Source organism: Penicillium longicatenatum (genome assembly GCF_028827895.1).
Source record: "Penicillium longicatenatum strain IBT 33135 chromosome Unknown contig_2_segment0_segment0, whole genome shotgun sequence".
In the NCBI taxonomy this organism is placed as follows: Eukaryota; Fungi; Ascomycota; class Eurotiomycetes; order Eurotiales; family Aspergillaceae; genus Penicillium; species Penicillium longicatenatum.
In genome coordinates, this window is record NW_026643120.1 from 4128989 (window position 1) to 4149892 (window position 20904).

The window sequence follows — 20904 nt, forward strand, 5'->3', positions numbered from 1 at the left end:
ATTCTGGGAAACCTGTATTTCCGAATCTATCGTGGTATTCTCGCTGTCTAGAAAAATCAAATGGTCACTTGGTCGATTGGAAATTTTCATGTAGCCCACGCGATACGTTAGTGTATTGGCGAATCATCTAGCCAGCCGACACAAGCCAAATTTTCCCGACTTTTCCATCTTACGAGGTCTTGTTATCATAAAGCAAAAGCTTTTCTTGTGAAGCTCGCACGCCAATTTCAGAATTCAGGTATTGCCTCCTGATCCACGATCCTCCGTTATCGACCTCCATTATTCGAGATTGATATCACTACTGTGGAAACTCCAGCTGATGTTCAAGCTTACTCTATTGCTTGTGTATTGGTGCAGCTCGGAACTTTTTGCATAACCAGCTGTATTACATACGATATTCTTCAATCATGCCGTATTGTCCATGGCTGTCCGTAAAATATGTATGCGCTCTGCGCATCTGTACCCCACAAAACTCCAAGCGATGGAATCTTTGAATTATAACCAAATGAAAGGTTTGACTCCAAACTATAAAGCCCCAGAGTCACTTGTCCGCAAAGGATTGCCTTCCTAAAGGTTCCCATAATTATACAAATTTGTATTTTGGCCGCATCCTGCAGTATGCATGGATCTGAAGTGGGACTAGCCCCATTGGGTATAGTGTGGGTTAGGCTCCGTGCGGTTCCAGGTTTTAGTGGGGCTGGCCCACGTGGTCAGCCAAACAATGCAAACACCTTACATCATGGGCCCTGCGAGAGAAAGGATTCGATATTTGAGATACATGGATGTTGATCATATGGCCTTCAAAAAAGAAGAGAGAATTTCTGAAGCTGCCAACATGTTTTTCATTGTTTCTATCGAGTCTCGCAGTCCAGTATAGGATAAACGAGATCTTAATGGGGCAGCTACAGCACAGAGAGGCCAAGACATAAAGATACGTAGACGCAGGGACCAGTACAACACCGACAAAGATAGAGAGTGATGAGATCCAATTCAAGTTTGAAAAGGGTATGGGGTTGTCCTGGATTTACCACTCGTAGATAGATAGCAATGAAAAATGTACCTAGTCGATATCAAGCTAGAGGGACCTAGATGGATTATGCCCAACTTGCTTTCAATGGCCGCGGTTTTCTACCCAGGCAGAGTACGCATGCTGTTTCCCATAAGAAATAGAGCAATTGTCACCACCATACCTATCATATCCATACGTGCAGTTGTTTGCGACAGCCATTCCAAGATTGCAGAAAGCGGGGTAGAGAAGGGGCGATTCGGAGATTTGTACGAGCCGGACTAGACCCAATAATAAGGTAGCTCAAAATTTACGCTAAAGCCTCAAAGTCTGATTATTTGACTGGTGGTAAGTTGTAGATTGGGATGAGAAAATCCAGGTAGGCCTCGGACTTGGGGAATTGGAGAGCGACGGTCGGAATATCGAGATAAGCTAAATCTAGGGAGGAGTAGTCAGCACTCAGAGCAACGTTACAGTGTACCAATGACGGGAGAAGTTTCAGGGATTGAAGGCTGCTTATGTTGATGTCAAGAACCAGGCTGAGAAAGGGCAAGGAAGCTCCTCCGCACCGAAGGTCACGTGCATATGCGGAGAACAAATCAGGAGAAGGCCAGGTATCAACAGCTACACTAGCGCAGGGCAATCTATTCCGCATGGACTTCACAGACGTCGGCATCCGACACACCATTCTCAACAGTCTCCAACTGCATCATTTTATTGATTTTTCTCCTTCAGCTGCGGCCATCGCCAAGGAAGCTCGCCTTTGCGTGATTGCTGTTGTGGCTGGGTGGATCACTACTCGCGTCGTGTCTAGTCTCTGTGAACTTCCCCGGAGATCGACATCGTGTGAACATTGTGGCTCCAGTCATCAGAAAGGCTCTATAACTGAATAATTGATAAAGGCCGGTATAATAGCTACGCGCAGGAGCTGTTTATATTGCATTGTCCCGGAAGCGAGAACGATACCCTCGTTTACCAACCTCCAATCTACACGCACCTATCCTTCATACCGCCACAATGAAGACCTTTACTTCAATCGCATTGCTTGCTGCAGGCGCTACAGCCCAGGTGATTGAAAGTGCAAGCTTTGGCTTTGGCAAAACGTATGGCACTTGCTCTCTGCCTTCTGGTCTCCTCTTGTCTGACTGCCGCGACTAGTATTTCCCCAACCCGAGACTCGATCCCAGGATGGAACATCAATGGAGAGGGCTTTGAGACATCCCTAGTGAGTGTGACACCGATTCAATATGATCTATCTCTAACATTTATCTAGCTATCCGACAAACTCATCATAACCCCTCCTTACCCCGGAAACGTGCGAGGATCAGCCTGGGCCCAGAACCCGTACGTGACAAACCCAAATAGAACCATGGACAATATACTGAATATCGGGCAGTGTCTCTCAGTCTGAATGGGCTGCTGAATTCCAATTCCGAGCTACCGGTCCCGAGCGAGCTAGCGGAAATCTTCAATTATGGTACACTAAGGATGGCCAGGCTCGCGTTGGCACCTCCAGCATTTATACTGTGGGCCCCTTTGATGGATTTGCCCTGGTTATTGATACCCATGGGGGAAGGGTATGCTTTGATCCCAAACAAGATAATTGAATAACTGGCTGATTAGTTTACAGGGGGAAGCATTCGTGGATTCTTGAATGATGGAACAACAGACTACAAGACACACCGCAGCGTCGATAGCCTGGCATTTGGACACTGTGACTACGCATACCGAAACTTGGGTCGCCCCTCAGTGGTGAAGCTCAAGCACACCAACTCGTTCTTCGAAGTTACCGTCGACGACAAGGTCTGCTTCTCGACCGACAAGGTATGCGCCCATCATCATGAGACACTAAATCACAGATTGTACTAAGCGTCAGTAGGTCGCGCTTCCAGCCGGAAACACCTTTGGTATCACGGCTGCCACCCCAGAGAACCCCGACTCTTTCGAGATTTTTAAATTTATCCTGGAGTCTGCGACCGGCCAGACCATCCCTCAAGGAACCCCCCAGCAAGAGAAAGAGCAGCAGCAGCCTATTGCAAGCCAGAATATCCCACCAGTGGCCCAAGCAGGCTCTGAGAAGGACTACTCAGCCCAGTTCTTCGATCTGGGCAACCGCATTCAGCTCCAGAGCAAAGCCACCAACGCCATTGCCCAGGATATCAAGGCACTGGTCACGAAGAGCGAGTCTCGCCACGGTGAGATCCTCCGCCAGACCGTATCAAAGGACCAATTCAACTCCCTCGATGCCCGGCTCCAGCGCATCGAGACCCTGCTCCAGAATATCCAGCGAGACCTGGAGGGCAAGGACTATAGCAGTAACTTCAACAAGCTCCACGATACTCTGCGGTCTTCCCATCTCAGTCTGCGGGAGAACCTGCAGGATCATTTTCTGAGTGGTAAGTTGTTTCCAACAAACTTGAAATTTCGTCGCACGAGATCATACTGACGTTTTAATCCTCTAGCTATTACTGCGTCATCTCCTCGTATGGGCTTCTTTATTTTCCTGGTCCTCGCATTCCAGGTTCTCCTCGCCGTTTCCTACGTGATTTACAAGCGTCGCCGCGCCAACATGCCTAAGAAGTTCCTGTAAATGGATCGGATCGCATCGTGCTTGGAATCTTTCTTTCAGTAAAAAAGCCATTCGATCCGGATTTTTGCACCTCCGTATTGCACCACCTTGTTGCATCTAATTGGTCTCCAATGAGTTGAGTGGCAAAATGTGAAATGAGATCGCATTTTGTTCTTGCGTGTCGTTTATTAGCTCTGACGTTCCCCTTTGCCTCTGGTTCGGCGCTAGGCTTTGTGCGCCGATTTTCGGATCTTCCATTTTCATGTAGAGTACGAATTTAGCAGTTTCGATTTGATATGATCATTACGAAGATGAAATTGCAGAAAAAACATGGTGTGTTTTGTATTTTAACGATAAATAAAACAACAAATCAAAATCGAGATTATGTCGAAAATCAAACCGCAATAGAATCGATGAAATAATGTATCGCATCCATTTTCTGGGGCCCATATGCTATCGTACAAATGATTCTTCGAATATGCGCCGTCCCATGCTCACATGACAGTTTCGCAAATCAGGAGAAAAAGCGAGAAAAATGCAGAGTTTGGAAAGAAAGAACGAGACAAAAGCAAAAAACCCCGGACCCGGATAACAATGAAATAAAAGGGCGAGAATAAGAAAATGGATAAGATAAAAATAAGGAAAATGGTGGAAAAGGGCAACTAGGTGGCAGACTTGGTCGTGGGAGAGTCCTCCTCGGCCTGGACAGGTGCAGGCGTCTCTTCAGCTGGCTGTTCAGGCTGGGAGGAGTGAAGGGGGGTAGATTGCTGGTGACCACCGTGGAGCATGTCGAGAAGAGCATCTGCGGCTTTAATCTCTCGCTCACGAGAATCGCCATCTCGAACATGCTTGGCCTCGGTTTCGCAAAGAGATTCAAAATTCTGTATCCATTCCTCAGACGCATTGCCACCATTTCTAGCCAAGTCCTTAACTGCAAGCGTAGTAACGGCGACCATGCGCTTCGCCAAACGCTCAGCGACGTCTTTGTTGGTGTTTTTTCTATCTTCCTTAACAGCGGATACAAAATCCATGATCATGTCTCCAGGAGGGAAACGAAGGCGATCTGCCCGCCAATCATCGTCGAAAGTAGAGTCCCGATCATAGCTGGTGTTGGGCTCTGCGTCTACCAGGAGTAAATTCCGGGGACGACGAACACGACGCTCTTGAACATGACCGTCAACAAACTTGATGGCGAGCAGATCCTCCGGCGTAACGTGGTTGGGACACATCCACCCAGCGACGGGGTTAGGGGGGATGGCACGGGGAGGATCAAGACAATCCATGTGGAAGCGGCAGGGGCAGTAATCACATTTGATTATGGGACGCACATTGTCCGTGGACTTGCCACATCTGTTGCAAAGAATCACATGCCCGTTTTCCATTAGCTTGAGCAGGCTGGGATCGTTGTAGGCCGGTGTCGAGGTTTTAGCTTTCGCTGGCTTAGTCAGACGTGGAATGTGGGGAACGGTCTGGTAGAAGGTCTGTCTCTTGTATGTGGGAGAATCCTTGGACTTAGAATCTTCTGCACCATTGGGATCATCCGAATCATCAGGATCTTCTTGAATGCCTTCGCCAACTCCTGCAAAGTATTCTTTGATTTCGACGGGGGGAGAAAAATCAGTTCTTTCAATGGCGTTGGCGGCGAGGATCGCAAACGTGAATTCATGCTGAGCGTCGCATTTCGGGCAAAACCACTGATCCTTGAGCGAGTTCTTGTTGGCAGTCTTTACACATTTGAAATGGAAGGCATTTTCACAGGTGTCACAACACAGTAACTTGCCACCACCACCGCACCAAGCGCAGTTGTCGATGTTCTCTGCATCGTTGTCCCTGTAAAGAGCCAAAGTTAGTCTGGAGCTGATCAAGCAAGTGCACAACATATAAGATATTCACGTACGTCGAGTCAGGTCGGTACCGGCCCATCCAGTCTTGTCGCCAATTTTTCAGAGCAGACTGTTTGGGTTTGGCGCTGGCATTTGAAAGGGACCGTGATCGATTACCCGCGGGAAGAGAGGGGGACTTGGCAGGCTTATTCCTCTTCTGCGAGGCGGGAGCTTTGCCTTTATCCTGATCTTGCTTCTTCTGGCGCTCCTTTCGCTCCTCTGCACGCTTTGAGCGTGGGGAGACGCCTAATACAGGAGTCGCATCAATGTCTTTGTCCGGCTCATCCGGCTGCATCTCTGGCTCGGGAAGCTCAGGGCGAATGGAGCTGGGCTTCACCGGGACTTCCTCAACGTTGGTCTCCTTGGCAAAGCGTGCACGCTTGTGAAGCATCTTTTCACCCATGGTTGGGTCTGATTCCCATTCGTGTCGGCGCTTGAAGGAGTTTTCGTTGACACGAACCGGTTTCTTAGGGCGTTTGTAAGGAGCAGTGTTTGTTTTTCCATTCACAAATAGTTCTTCAAGTTTGGGGCCACTCGTGTCCCGGTAGATGTCAGAAACTTTGAAAGAAGGCTTGCCTGGCTCTGCTGCGACAGACTTCGCAGAAGACAAACTGGAACTAGTGTCTGATTCGTATTCAGGGCGGAGTTCCGCGTGAGCACATTTCGCACTGAAAGCTTTGTACCATTGATCAGCCTCTTGCACTGAGTGACTGAGAATCGTGCGTAACGCGAGCTCCAGTCGGTGATCAGTATCCTCTCGACCGATGTTATGAATCAAGGCTAACTTAAATTCGTCGCTTTTCACCTCAGACCAGAAGTAGGCAAGACTCAGCGCAACCTCGTCATCGCCTATGACCTTGGAATGAGAAATGGCGGCCTCTAAGACCTTCCTAAGCTGAGGAACATCATAGACGTCGGATACTGGCAGAGGGATGTGATTTAATACATCAGTAAAATTACGACCAGTCGTAGACTTATCAGCCTCTGAGGCCATACCGGCGTCTGCTATAGCCGTAGCTGGAGGTGATTGTGTTTGGTGTAAGGGGGTGTCGGGGTCGGGTGCGGAAAGATGAGTGTCAGGCACCGTTAAGAATGAGTCGGTCAAGATCTCGTCAGCGGGGGTCTGTACGGGGGTCTCTGCCGGAGAAAGAGATGGATGTGCCGTCGATGGAGGAAGCAGATGGAGATCAAAGGCTTCGGAAACCGGAGTCGCCAAATTTGTTTTGTCTGTGTCGTCTCCATTCACTTCTCCATTCGCTCCATTCACTCTGACACCTAAATTCCGTCTGGCCATCTTCTCAATGGAGGACTTTAGTGCAACTGGATTTACTCCCCTTGTAAACCGATCACCTTGCTTATCAATGCAAGAGACATCAGAGAGCATGGCTTCCTCCACAGTCGGTGTCATAGGGGTGTCGGTGGTCATCAAGTCTTCCTCCTCCTCGTCCGTGTCCGCCACCCACTTATTGACCTTACGGACATGTTTAGGAGGAGGCTTTAAGCCAACGCTTTTATACTCTGCGGGAGATGGGTACTGGCCGATCGGTTTCATGGTATGGATGGGGTTCTTGTCTGTGGTGGAATCGGCCTCGGCCTCAGTCGGGCGCGCGCGTGCGACCGGGGGGTCCTCCCATACAGTCTCAGAGGACTTTTTCGGTTCAGTTATTGGCGCATTGCCAGGGTGCGCGGAATCAGCGCGTTTCAGACGCGATTTAGGTTCTGGAAGCTTGCGCTGCTTCGCGGGTTTCGCGGATTGAGAATTAACTCGGCGACTGGACCGAGTCAAGTAGCCCATCGCGGTAGGCGGAAAGCACCTACTAGGGTTAGCGCCACGCCCGTCCGTGCCCTAATGACTTGGCATCTGAGGACTTGATCACTCACATTAGGCTCAGATGTTAAGTGGATTATGAATTTATATTTCTTTTCAATAAGGATCAAGCACTTCGAAGCGCAATCACTGTCCACCTATTAATCATCAACCTGTTATCACCTGAGTATGGGGACTTGAGGAAAGAAAAATTGGTAGGAAGTCGTGACCTGTGAGAGGTATCTTTAGCGTCACATTCACTATTATAATATGTTAGTACGTAGCTTTTAAGTGAGTATTCAAGGATATGTAAGAGTAAATGAGCAGACAAAGGAAAGCAAAGACCCAGTAAATACATGGACGTTGATCTCCGAGGTTGCCATTGTTTGATATGAATGAAGAAACAAATGAGCTGCATATCAAATACGATGGTCCTTGAGTAATTTATTAGAGCCTAAGTACCGATACATTAAAGGCCTTTGAATTTGAATCATTTCTCATGCTGAGACCTTGGGCGTACGAACATCTTTTTGACATACCATCTCGCCAACGAATTGAACTTGAACAGGGAAAACTTGCTTTATGATGTTTTGGTAATCAGCTTCAAGCCCATTCGAAGCGGAATGACCCAAATGTGACGCTATGACATTCATCAGCTGGAGGGAGGCTTGTATGTATCCTCCCTGTGCGCAAACAAGGATCTCAAATAGAGCGAGGAACCTCTCAGCCTCCATAGCATCCAATATCCTTACAAGTCGGAGAACAACCGAGAGCATAGACTGGATGCCGACACTCACCAAAATGTGCATCGTCACTAGCGTCTCATCTCTTTCTAGTACCTAGGTTCATTCCCGGAGTCACGTTGTATTTTCTTTTGTATGTGCCGATCTTGATGACATGCTTACTGTTGAGAAGACTTGACGGACAAGTTCAACCTAGACAGCTTCACAGCCGTGATACAATGAAAAAAGACCTCTGGAGCTTTTTCAGCATGGGGACGATGTGCGTGCGCAGTTGGTTGTGAGCATGCAGTATGAAGTGCGTGGTGTTTTGGAAGCTCTAAACTACGTAAATAAAGGTGGCGCCTTCCAACTTTTTATGGCCCATGGACACGCTATAATTACGCTAGCAGCAGCCCCAGATGAATTTAGCTTAAGGGACTTCAGGAGGGAACATTCGAAACTCCGGAATTGTAGGCAACGACTTTCGACTTTCTGACCCTGCTGCTAATTACATGGCGCGGATATCAAACAGAGAGTCTACAACTGTCATGTCAAGGCGAAACACAAGCTCATGAATGGCATATCTGACCGTTTCTCACAGATACAGACATCAATCATCAGCTACTTCTAGGTTTTTATATTGAAGAAGACTCTTGAGCTCGTATGGTCCGATGAAAATTTGTTATTGGATATTTTTTTTTTTTTGTTTGACTTGGGGACTAGATACCAATATCAAGTCTTATTCCAAATTTAGATGGGAGGATATTGCAAATGAATATACAGACAAAGAGCTCTGGTTTAATCCATTTACTCTTCACCGGCGGTGGTGGTGGTGGTCTTCTTCTTCTTGCTCTTGCTCTTCTTGTTACCGGTAGAGCGGGCCAGGGGCTGCTCGAGGATCTTCAGGATCTCCTCGTCCTCAATCTTCTTGTCGGACTTGTACAGCTCCAGGTCGATGGGAGCAGGGGCGGCAAGCTTAGTGAGACCGTTCTTGGTGATGGCTATAAGGTTATTAGTAAACCTTTTCGATGTAGTACTAGACAATTCTAAACTTACCAACGGTGGACAGCAGGCGAGAGACGGGAGAGCCGTCATTCTCACCAGCGGGCTCGTACTGGCGCAGGACACCGCCGCGAACACACTCGACAACACCGACCTTGGCGGACTTCTCATCATCAAGCTGGCGCAAGCTGAAGGGGAAGGTACCGAACTTCTTGACAACCTCAGAGAGGGTCTGGCGGGAGCTGGGACGCTTCAGAATGTAGGTGGTAGTGGTACGGCGGTGCAGGGTGGTGCGGTGGTCGAGGTTCTTGACCTTACCGGATCCCAAGCTGAGGCCGACCTCAACACCCCAAACCTCACCAACATCGGGGACACCCTCGCCACGGACGCCCTCACCGGGGACCAAGATGATCTTCTTGTTACCCTCAATCTCGTTGCGGTCGAACATCCAGCTGGTAGTGTTCTCGACAACCTTGCAGTCGTAAGCCTTGGCGACCTTCTCCAAGAGGTCGGACATGTAAGCCTGGGTAGGGGGCTTCTTGGCAGCGGCCTTAGCCTTCTCCTCGTCGGTACCCTGGGCCAGCAGACCGGAAGGAACCATCAAGCGGAGCAGGAGCTCATTGGCGTAATGGGTAGCGACAATAAGGTCAGCCTCACGGCCGGTGATGGGCTCCTTGGCGGCGTCCTTCTTGGCAACGACGTGCATGTCACAGACAATAGTTCCGAATCCATCAATCTGGGCACCCAGCTGGATCTTGACGATCTCGCCAGCCTTCAAAGTGATCTCGGCCTCGGCGGCATCGGACACGAGGGGAGTGTAGGGAGTGACATAGGAGCTGGGAGAGACGGTGGTGGGGTGAGAAATACCTTTATTCCTCAGTTAGATTTCACCGTTCGAAAATCATATCAAGAAAAAAAGAGAAAAAAAAAAATCAGAACTCACCCTTGGCAATCTTCTTGCCCTTGTAGACCTTGGCGATTTCCTCGTCAAGGAGCTGGTCACCCTTCTGGCAAATCTCGACGATCTTTTCGCCCTCAAGACACAGAGCTATCAACAGATGTTAGGTCGCATAGCGCAGTAAGTGAATGGTGAAGTGTAACTTACCAGTGACGGCCTCGAGCACTTTGTGTGAAATGCCGGCAGCGGTCTTGTACTTGGTCAAGGTGTCGGGGTTGTTGAGGGTGTAGTCTATAAAATAAAATAAGGCCAATTAGCTCTAGAAATCCCCTGGGAGTTTAGTGGTGTTCTCCTAAGGCCCCGCTAAAGCTCTGCGGCTTGTCGGACAGCGATGCCCACAAACGTCAGAGCTTTTTCGGAAGCACCAGTCGTTTACTTACCAACCTCGGGGGTTTGAGTCTCGACCATTGTGAAGTAGGTTGGCCTGGCCGGTAATATAGAGAATCAAAAAAAGAACAGGTGGGTATTGACGGTAGATCTAAAATCCACTGGAAGCCTAAGAGGAATGGATCGAGAACAAGTCGTGTGCAGCGAATGAAGCGTTTAACGTTTAGCGGTAGTGGGGGTATTCGCTGTTGCAGCCTGATCTGTCAGGCTTCCCGTAGGGTTACGGCCGCAAAGACGTCATGGGTCATGATGACAGACCATTGGTACTTTGCTTTCCCCGCTTTTGCAGCTTTGTGGGTGAAACCATGTTGAAGTGTCGTCTCTGTGCAACTTTTGTGTACTTTTCCATTAGGTATTTGCATTCTTTGAGGAGGTCACAAGGGGTCAGCCACGGGCCCAGAACCACACCCCAAGCTTCTCCGCAAATGTAAACACAGTTAAATACCTCTCTTCTTTTCTTAGATTCTGTCTTCCTATTTTTAAAACCAGTATCTTTGCAGAACTCGAATCATTTCTGCTTTGCGCGTTTGAAATCAGCAATATGAGATCTACTCCAACACTTACCGTCCGGGTACTGACCCATAATATCCGCTATGCAACCAACTCTCCATTCAAGGGAGAACGGCCTTGGGCTGAACGAAGACAAAATCTTCTGAATGAGCTAGAGTACCACTCCCGTCATTGTGATGAAACATTCATATGTTTGCAAGAAGTACTCCATAACCAACTTGAGGACATTCGTGCCGGATTGAACCCATCTAATGCTACTTTGAACCAAGGGTGGGCGTACATTGGTGTTGGTCGGGACGATGGCCATCAAGCGGGTGAATACTCACCAATCTTCTATCAGCCATCGGTGTGGGCCTTACAATCTTGGGAGACGGTATGGCTCTCCAAGACTCCCTCCAAGCCCTCGAAAAGCTGGGATGCAGCCTCCGTCCGCATTGTCACCATTGGCCTCTTCACTCATCATAAAACAGGCAATGCTGTCCTAGCCCTTAACACACACCTCGATGATCAAGGATCGCGTTCCAGACTTGAGGCTGCACGCATCATCTTATGCAGAATTCATGATTACCAGCAGGGTCGATTTGGGGGTCTGATCTCGGGCACATTCTTATCCGGAGACTTGAACAGCAAGGAAAAGCAGGAAGCATACCTGGAGCTGACAGACAAGGGCGGCCTGAGCGACGCCTATAAATTGGTTCCCGACACGCGTCGGTATGGGAACCACAACACCTTCACTGGGTTTGGACATGGCAAGGAGCCACCAAAGCGTATTGATTTTATTTTGCTGGCACGCGACGGGAACCAGCCCTGGAGAGTTGATGGGTATTCAGTGATACCAAACCGGTTCGACGATGAAATATATAATTCAGATCATTGCGCGGTGGTTGCCGACCTCACATTGGTTGGCTAGCGTGTATAGAGCGTCCTGCTAGCCTGACATGTTGGGTTTCCCGGTACCAAGGCAAAAAGCGCAGAATCCTTCAAGATTATGGCCTAGAAATGCTTAATTTCATATTCGAGTCAGACAAGCCTTGGACCCAAAAGTTTCACATGAGAAAGCTCCAAATCGTTGAGCTTCCCTGTGAAACATGGAGCACCCACCGGCGAAGCCTAGCTTGCATGTTCCGAGTATGCTCACTTCAGATCACGGACATATGACCTAGGAAGGACCAATACAGGTTTTAAATAGGACAATGAGACAATGAAGACCGATTATTCAATTTAAAAGGTTGGGTCCTGCTAAATCAGCGTTACGCGTCCTGGCGCTATAGTACATGGTGCATCCATGGATCATGCAGGATAATTCAAGCAGTAGCATACAAATGATCAAGATAACCCTATATTACATGTATAAGTTTAGAAGCTCAGAGATTCTGTCCGCTAAACTATGCATTACCTTGGTTTCAAGGCTGCTGAAACTATACCCATAAGCTTCTGAAACCTGGGAGTTGGAAACTGGAATGTATGAGAGATGATCCGATAGTTTATGCCTGACTCCACAGGCATTAAGCCTCAGTTGGGTCCAGGTCACCTGACTCCCACATGCCGTCAAATCGGCTCTGACGCAGCGCCGTCTCCAGCCATAAACGGGCAAAGTATACTATCCCTGGACGTAGAATATAATTACATTCCCGTGCATACTCTCCTATACTCATATAGAGCACTTTGTGTGGCCGTGGAAGGGCGCGCCGAGCGTAGTCCTTGCTTTTTGCCCGGGAGCGGACATCTCGTAATCCTCCCCTTTGAACTGAACTTCTCTCATCCACCCGCGCCTTAAGCAACCGCCACCACAGCCTCTCCAGCATCAGAGCATACAAGCGGGAGGAATCGATTATCTCTCCGCGCGAAGACCTCTGAGTAAAGTGACCTCCTATACTGCGATACCGACCGCCGCTCTCTGCCTAGCTCCGCCTGTGCGAGTGCTCGTGACAATAGTGAGACCATTATCGGCACCCGACCCCCTTTGGCTCTGGTATGTTGTTTCGTTCCTATGAGCTTCGCTGTTTGTCGCCTTCACCAATTCCATGCCGTTTCATCTTTCTCCTCGCGCTGCTCTCGTCAATGGTAGTGTATCGCTCAGGGCATGCGTCCGTCGCGACACGTCCATCGATCGGCGCCAGAACAGGCCGAGAATGACCGCGCAGTCGCGATTAAGATAGCCTGTTGCCCCCCCACATGAAGAAGACAACTGACATAGGTGGATTCTCTTCTAGAAAATTATTCGATGATGCTGTTTTAATTGGCTCTCAATTATCCTTGTCGCGTTGAGTGCCACTCCCCATAGATTACCGAGTGACACCCAACGCCCGTTTCCTATTCCAACCTGATAAATCGCCATGCCATCCCCAGAATTGGCAAGTGGCTCTGTTCCACCAGAGTATTCTACAGCCGACTCTCAGTCTGGTATGCAGAATGGCTCCAGCGCGTCTGACACGAGACCTGGAGGAGAAGATTCCACCGACCCGGGAACGCAGCCATCTGCCAATGGTCAAGAGAACAATACACGTGAAGATGGAAAGCAGAATGCCAAAACCATACTGACGGCATCTGGCGTGTCAGATCCCAACAGTGATCCTAATGGTACCCCCCAATCGAACGGTACAAACGGCTCCGCGCAAAGTCGAAAACGGTCTCGCGATGGGTCTGTCATTCAGCCCAGTGACATCTCAGGGACGATGACTGTCCGGACACGCGAAACGCCTGTCGAACAAATTATGATAGAGAATCTCATCAACCGTGAGTTTGAATATTCGGCTGCAGCTGCTTGGCACAACCCAAACCAGGAACTGCAGCGAGAAAAAAGGGCGGAGCGTGATTTTTACCTGCAACTTCGACGGGAAAACCAAGCAAACCCAGCTGCATTGTTTGGCGCAGGATACGAAGGGTTTGGAAATACACGCACGGACCTGCGAAACCATCCACCTCAGCTTTTGTACCCAGCCAACCGACGTCGTCCTGGGAATCGCAAGACTCGCGAGCTTCGGATCTCACGTCGAGATATGAAGGTGCAGAGCGAGCAGATGGATGACCTGGTGCCCATTCGTCTAGATATTGACTGGGAGAAAGTCAAGATCCGCGACACTTTTACTTGGAATTTACATGATCGTGTTATATCCCCAGACCTATTTGCTGAGAAGCTTGTGGAGGATCTGGGCCTTCCTATGGAAACTTCTGCCCCCCTCATGCGCCAGATCTCTCAGAGCATTCAGGAGCAGTTGATGGACTACTACCCGCAAGTCTTTATGCATGAGGAGGCTCTTGACCCGCATCTCCCCTATACGGCATACCGAAACGATGAGATGCGTATCCTGATCAAGTTGAATATCACTATTGGGCAACACACCCTGATTGACCAATTTGAGTGGGATATTAACGACCCACACAACTCTCCTGAGCAGTTTGCCATGCGCATGACGGACGATCTTTCTCTCTCTGGCGAGTTCACCACTGCTATCGCTCATTCCATTCGTGAACAGTCCCAGCTGTTTACGAAGTCCCTTTACATTGTTGCCCACCCATTTGATGGTCGCCCCATCGAGGATCCTGATCTTAGCGCTTCCTTCCTACCAACTCCAGTGTCTTCCGCTTTCCGACCTTACCAATCGGCCAAGGAACACACACCTTACCTCTACGAATTGAACGAGACAGACCTTGAGCGAACGGAGATTTCGATATCTCGGGAACAGCGTCGCCAGAAACGATCCATAAACCGACGTGGTGGCCCTGCTCTGCCGGACCTAAAGGATCGTCAACGTACGATCCGCACATTGATCGTGTCTTCTGTCATTCCAAACTCGGCTGCATCAATGGAAGAAAGCAACGTCATCAAGCGCTCAGGATCCGGTCGCCGCCGTGGAATGACAGGGCAAAGAGATGATGATTCTGATGAATTTGAAAGTGATGATTCGGATGAGGGCTCTCCAGCCGTAGGCCCAAACCTTGCCCTAGGCACTGCCCGCACGAGAGGCATGAGGGGAGCCGCTAGGGAAGCTCATGCAGCCTTGCGTGCCGGCTTGGGACACTCCGAAACCCCAGAGCCAGTTCTTTATGAGCCGCGAGCGTCAGCTCGACGGCAACAGTACCGAGAAGAAAGTGAGGAAGAACCAGACAAGTTGATTTTGAGGCTTAAGCTGTCACGAGACAAGCTGGTGGCTTTGAGAAATGGACAGCGAATCGTCTCTGCGTCTCAAGCGTCCTTTAACAGGGCTGCGCCTAATGCTATGCAAATGGCGCCTCCTTCAGATAAGCAAGCGCGACTTGCTGGGCACAACCCGCCTCGGCCGCAGCAAACAGGAGCCGTCGACGCCCCGAACCCTCCTCAGCCCGGTGTCCCCGCTGTGAGTAGATATTGACCTTCGATTTTTGGTCTTTGGCTGACCGTGTGCGCATTCAGCCCCCACCGCCTAGTTGGCTTGTGGCCGGACTTCAAGGGTTAAAACAGGCCCACCCTAATGACTCTTTCGAAGGAGTCATGCGTTACTCTGCCGTGGATTTGGAAACTCTGGCCCCTGTGACCAATACCAACAACCTCCAACCAGGTCAAAAAATCAAATACCAATACCTACCGCGAATCCGGTGCCACGACTGCCCCGGCAAGTTGTACACGCCTGGCCCCGGCATGACTGTTGACAACTTTGAGGTCCACCTTCGCAACCGGCAGCACAAGGAACGTGTGGAGGACCGTATTTCCAAGGCTGCCAATGCTCCTGTGAACCCTAATCTGGGTAGTGCAAGCCCGGCTCCTGGCGCTCGTATGTCGGCCAGTGCTAGCCCTGCACTTTCTGGTGTCCCTTCTCCAGCCCTTGGCCCTCGGCATTAAGTCAAGAAATTCATTGACGAAGTCATGACTGCGGTGCCTGTGTGAAATCTTCTGACTGGAAACCCCCCCTCTTTCAAACGCCTGTACTCTCTTTTTTATGTATGACGCCATTCGTGGTCCCTACTCTTCCCTAGAACACCGGCCATTTTTGTCTCTTTCGCGAGGGTGTTTTGTTGTATAGGAATCTTTTTCTTTTTGAGTCTGCAGCGGCAGAACCAATCAACTAGTGCTTATTATCCATTGTGAGGCGCACAAGGCCTTGAACATGGCATATCTTCTACTTTTTCCCTGGGTGGAATAATTTGAACACAATAGTAGAGTTTAGTAAATAAGACCGATTTCTTTTCTCATGTTGCAGTAGAAAGATCACTAAACATTTGGCAGGTGATGTGTATAGTGGGGTTGAGGTAGTTCTTCTTGACCTTCCCATTCACACACCCCAATACTGGATCGATTTTGTGATTGGAACATGTGATGATAGAATGGGCTCTGCAGGAACTCCCGAACGCACCATGACGAATCAGAAATTCTAGTCATTCCATACGTGGGTTTGGTCCAAGTAAATGCTCCAGCATCCACAGTGCGGAGGCGATGCATCTCATCCGTATCTTTCTGACAAATTTCAACCTGAACACTGGTCAGACACATCAACCCTGATTCGAATTCGTAGAGAGAATTACGTTGCTGCTCATCGAAATTGAAGATAAGCATTCCCTCCACGATATCTTTCGGATCTGACGAAGGAGTGAGAACCGGCAAACGTGTTCCAGTGAATTGATATAGTTGGTACCCAGGCAATGTGGCCTGGGTCATGCAAATGTGGATTTTGTAGGATTGTTCGAGATTAATGTAGTATTTCAAAACAGTAGGAAGCATCAAAGCCCCGTATACAAAGCGCGGGGAGCTGCCTGGTTGCTGAAGGAAAATTGTGACATCTTCTATGGACATTGTTCTGCCCAGTGCTAGCTTAAAGTCGGTCGGGTACCAAGATTTTATTTTCATTTTCATGAGAAGAAGATCACACAAGACGAGGAAAGCCGTAGAACTTCTCGAGAAGGGAAATTATCGAGGTGCAATTGTGATGGATTTTAGCAATGATGCGTTGGAATGATGCCTGAGGGTATATAACAGAGGGTGATTTGCTAGGTAGAATGGAGCCGCAGTAAAAACACTTTTTTCCCTTTCTAAACCATTTGAAGTGACATGACGCGTGAATGAATCAACCATTCTCGCTCTGGGTGTTGCCTGGTGTCTCAAGGCGCAGAGGACCTAGGCTGTGCCAAAGAGGCTGCACCTGGGTGAAGTAACCCTAAGAGCCTCATTCATGCATTTGGAAAATCACGCAACTTGTTTTTTATTATTGGGACTTTACCACCGGCAATTACTAAGATTGAAGGCCCGACATCTTTTGGGGATATCCTTGCATGCTTTAACCGTGGTTTCATGGGGGAAAGGGCCAGGAATAGGTATAGTTCTGCGCCCATGGATGTGGGAACCTGTTCACCATGATCAGATACTCAATACAGGAAGGCCAGGAATACTGCGTAGCATAAAAGCTCACTCTAATGGACAGTATTGATTACTGATTATTGATTATTGATCTATGTCACGGAGAGGATAAGGCACTCAGGCATGCAAGATCGACCAAGTTCCATCACTTTCGCTGGTGGCGGACTACAATTTGCTGACATAATGGCCCACCGCTTACCTCATCGCATATCGTCACTCGAACGAGTACCTGGGAGCTCTGAGCCAACCTCCATCTCTCACCTTCTCACCCCGGTCGTCTTGTTGATCTCCAGGTGTTCACTTTGCACTTTTCCATCTTCCCATCGTTTTTTTCGATTCTCTATTCTCGTTCGCTCTCCCAAGCTGCTGCCCAGCTTGGTTGTGAACACTTGATCTTTCCCGCTTCTCCAAGCTTCCTCTTCCCATCAATCCGCTACACATCTCAGATCCTTCAAAATGTCTGCTGAGCCGGATCACACTCACGACAAGAAGAGGGTCAACCTTCAGTATGTTTGCATGCAGATGCCTATTTCTGCCGTGTCGTGACTAACATCATACTAGGGATCCCTCGGGCGCCGAGAAGAAAGATGTGAGACCAGCACAACAATTCGGAATACATCACGAGACTGACAGGACAAATAGGAGCTCGACACCGCGACCGCCATCCTGAAGAAGAAAAAGAAGCCCAATTCTTTGATGTAAGGGATTCGATTGGGGCCATGGGCCCGATCTGCGGGGACGAAGCTGACAGCTCATCAATAGCGTTACCGATGCCGTCAACGATGACAACTCCGTTATCGCCCTATCCAACAACACCATGGAGACTCTCCAGCTCTTCCGTGGTGACACAGTCTTAGTCAAGGGCAAGAAGCGCAAGGACACTGTGCTGATTGTCCTGGCTGATGATGACCTCGATGATGGTAGCGCCCGCATCAACCGCGTTGTCCGACACAACCTCCGTGTCAAGCACGGCGATGTTATTACTGTTCACCCTTGCCCTGATATCAAATATGTGAGTTTGGAAGTCGAGTTTATTCTTTGTTCGGGTGGCTAATCTAGATATCACCATAGGCCAAGCGCATTGCCGTCCTTCCTATCGCCGATACCATTGAGGGTTTGACCGGATCTATTTTCGATGTCTTCCTCGCCCCCTACTTCCGTGAGGCCTACCGACCGGTGCGCCAAGGAGACCTCTTCACCGTGCGTGGGGGTATGCGACAAGTCGAGTTTAAGGTTGTTGAGGTGGACCCCCCAGAGTACGGCATTGTTGCACAGGACACAATCATCCACTGCGAGGGTGAGCCCATCCAACGAGAGGATGAGGAGGGTAACCTCAGTGAGGTCGGTTATGACGATATTGGTGGCTGTCGCAAACAGATGGCACAGATTCGTGAGCTCGTTGAGCTTCCTCTCCGCCACCCTCAGCTTTTCCAGACTCTGGGTGTCAAGGCGCCTCGTGGTATCCTCATGTATGGACCTCCTGGTACCGGTAAGACTCTGATGGCCCGTGCGGTTGCGAACGAGACTGGAGCCTTCTTCTTCTTAATAAACGGACCTGAGATCATGTCCAAGATGGCTGGCGAGTCCGAGTCCAACCTGCGCAAGGCCTTTGAGGAGGCCGAGAAGAACTCGCCCGCTATTATCTTCATTGATGAGATTGACTCCATTGCCCCCAAGCGTGAGAAGACCAACGGCGAGGTTGAGCGTCGCGTTGTCTCCCAGCTTTTGACCCTCATGGACGGCATGAAGTCTCGTTCTAACGTTGTGGTGATGGCTGCCACTAACCGCCCCAACTCAATTGACCCTGCCCTCCGTCGTTTCGGTCGTTTCGATCGTGAGGTGGATATTGGCATTCCCGACCCAACTGGTCGTCGTACGTGTCTCCTTCATTTATTCTTTTGCTTTGAAACGATTGTACTGACCATATGCGTTCATTTTAGTCGAGATTCTGCAGATCCACACCAAGAACATGAAGCTGGGTGATGATGTTGATCTCGAGTCTCTCGCCGCCGAGACTCACGGTTACGTCGGTTCCGATTTGGCCTCCCTCTGCTCCGAGGCTGCCATGCAGCAGATTCGTGAGAAGATGGATCTCATTGATCTTGACGAGGACACCATCGATGCTGAGGTCCTCGACTCTCTCGGTGTCACCATGGATAACTTCCGCTACTCTCTCGGTGTCTCCAACCCGTCCGCCCTCCGCGAGGTTGCCGTGGTCGAGGTTCCCAACGTCCGCTGGGACGACATTGGCGGTCTGGAGGAGGTCAAGCGTGAACTTATCGAGAGCGTGCAATACCCCGTGGATCACCCCGAGATGTTCACCAAGTTCGGTCTTAGCCCTTCAAGGGGTGTTCTCTTCTATGGACCTCCGGGTACCGGTAAGACCATGTTGGCCAAGGCCGTCGCCAACGAGTGTGCCGCCAACTTCATCTCCATCAAGGGTCCTGAGCTGCTGAGCATGTGGTTCGGTGAGTCGGAAAGCAACATCCGTGACATCTTCGACAAGGCCCGTGCTGCCGCTCCTTGCGTTGTGTTCCTTGACGAGTTGGACTCTATTGCTAAGTCCCGTGGTGGCTCCGTCGGTGATGCCGGTGGTGCTTCTGACCGTGTTGTCAACCAGCTTTTGACTGGTAAGTTTTTCTACTACCTCTGAACACTGTATCATTCCACTAACACCCTTACCAGAGATGGATGGCATGACCTCCAAGAAGAATGTCTTCGTTATCGGTGCTACCAACCGTCCCGAGCAGCTTGATGCCGCCCTGGTCCGTCCCGGTCGTCTTGACACCCTTGTCTACGTTCCTCTTCCCGATCAGGAGTCCCGTGCTGGTATCCTCAAGGCCCAGCTTCGCAAGACCCCTGTCGCTGGTGATGTCGACCTGGACTTCATTGCTAGCAAGACCCACGGTTTCTCCGGTGCCGATCTTGGATTCGTGACCCAGCGTGCTGTCAAGCTCGCCATTAAGGAGGCCATCACCGCTGACATCGAGCGCATAAAGGCTCGTGAGGCTGCTGGCGAGGATGTCTCCATGGACGATGATGAAAACATGGAAGACACTGTCTCCGAGCTTACCAAGGCCCACTTCGAGGAGGCTATGAAGTCTGCTCGTCGCTCCGTCAGCGATGTTGAGATTCGCCGCTACGAGGCTTTTGCTCAGAGTCTTAAGAACTCTGGAGGCAGCAGCTTCTTCCGCTTCCCCGAGGCCGGGGAGGTTCAGAACAACGACACGTTCGGCGAAGCCGGCAATGATGACAGCCTCTACGACTAAATGGTTCCGTTTTTATTTTCTTGCTCGGGGTGACGACATCTGTGTTTGACCATCCGGTTTCGACTGAGTTTCTTCTGCGCTGAATTTTCATCGTTAGTTAGATGGTTTCTTTTAGAGTGAGGAACTCGCTGAGAAATGGTGGTCGTTTATTTCTTTTCGATAATTCGTTTTTCAAGGTTGTCTCTGCCCTATACAATGTGCCATAATCGCCAATTAAGTAGAGAATCTCTACTTGAATTACCTGGTTTTGATATAGTAGTTCGTAGCTATAAGGCGTATGCTATCACTGTCGATAAACATTGGAAGATAGCAACATCGCTGGATATAGACAATAGCATTATGTTGCTGACGTGTGAGACTCGAAATCTCGATTATATTTAATGATGCTGATGCGCACCTCGGTATACATATAGCTAGCTGCCTTTTGACAACAAAAACGAGATTGAACAAGAAATGTACAGCC

General features: G+C 49.6%; 7 protein-coding genes across 7 annotated transcripts; 4 read left to right on the forward strand and 3 right to left on the reverse strand.

Annotated features, from left to right (window-relative positions):
* Window positions 1-1659: 1659 nt before the first annotated feature.
* Window positions 1660-3596, forward strand: N7484_004061 (uncharacterized protein; the record flags this gene model as incomplete). The annotated part of the gene is made up of 8 exons (XM_057114481.1): window positions 1660-1809; window positions 1922-2109; window positions 2165-2231; window positions 2280-2350; window positions 2403-2583; window positions 2630-2830; window positions 2886-3402; window positions 3469-3596. 8 exons carry the CDS (start codon window positions 1660-1662, stop codon window positions 3594-3596), a joined length of 1503 nt encoding a protein of 500 aa, XP_056974621.1.
* Window positions 3597-4237: 641 nt separating this feature from the next.
* N7484_004062 (putative PHD finger domain protein) lies at window positions 4238-7253 on the reverse strand (the record flags this gene model as incomplete). The annotated part of the gene is made up of 2 exons (XM_057114482.1): window positions 4238-5405; window positions 5473-7253. The coding sequence occupies 2 exons, from the start codon at window positions 7251-7253 to the stop codon at window positions 4238-4240; spliced, it is 2949 nt and encodes a 982-aa protein (XP_056974622.1).
* Window positions 7254-8794: 1541 nt separating this feature from the next.
* On the reverse strand, window positions 8795-10355 carry N7484_004063 (curved DNA-binding protein (42 kDa protein); the record flags this gene model as incomplete). Its single annotated transcript, XM_057114483.1, has 5 exons — window positions 8795-8988; window positions 9044-9856; window positions 9933-10037; window positions 10095-10178; window positions 10328-10355. The coding sequence occupies 5 exons, from the start codon at window positions 10353-10355 to the stop codon at window positions 8795-8797; spliced, it is 1224 nt and encodes a 407-aa protein (XP_056974623.1).
* Window positions 10356-10875: 520 nt separating this feature from the next.
* Window positions 10876-11754, forward strand: N7484_004064 (endonuclease/exonuclease/phosphatase family protein; the record flags this gene model as incomplete). The annotated part of the gene is made up of 1 exon (XM_057114484.1): window positions 10876-11754. One exon carries the CDS (start codon window positions 10876-10878, stop codon window positions 11752-11754), a length of 879 nt encoding a protein of 292 aa, XP_056974624.1.
* Window positions 11755-13180: 1426 nt separating this feature from the next.
* Window positions 13181-15663, forward strand: N7484_004065 (SWI/SNF chromatin-remodeling complex subunit SNF5; the record flags this gene model as incomplete). The annotated part of the gene is made up of 2 exons (XM_057114485.1): window positions 13181-15181; window positions 15238-15663. The coding sequence occupies 2 exons, from the start codon at window positions 13181-13183 to the stop codon at window positions 15661-15663; spliced, it is 2427 nt and encodes an 808-aa protein (XP_056974625.1).
* Window positions 15664-16032: 369 nt separating this feature from the next.
* Window positions 16033-16611, reverse strand: N7484_004066 (gamma-glutamylcyclotransferase family protein; the record flags this gene model as incomplete). Its single annotated transcript, XM_057114486.1, has 1 exon — window positions 16033-16611. One exon carries the CDS (start codon window positions 16609-16611, stop codon window positions 16033-16035), a length of 579 nt encoding a protein of 192 aa, XP_056974626.1.
* A 1017-nt stretch (window positions 16612-17628) lies between these two features.
* Window positions 17629-20441, forward strand: cdc48 (AAA family ATPase CDC48; the record flags this gene model as incomplete). Its single annotated transcript, XM_057114487.1, has 7 exons — window positions 17629-17678; window positions 17734-17761; window positions 17815-17870; window positions 17935-18184; window positions 18244-19045; window positions 19113-19802; window positions 19858-20441. 7 exons carry the CDS (start codon window positions 17629-17631, stop codon window positions 20439-20441), a joined length of 2460 nt encoding a protein of 819 aa, XP_056974627.1.
* Window positions 20442-20904: the final 463 nt, after the last annotated feature.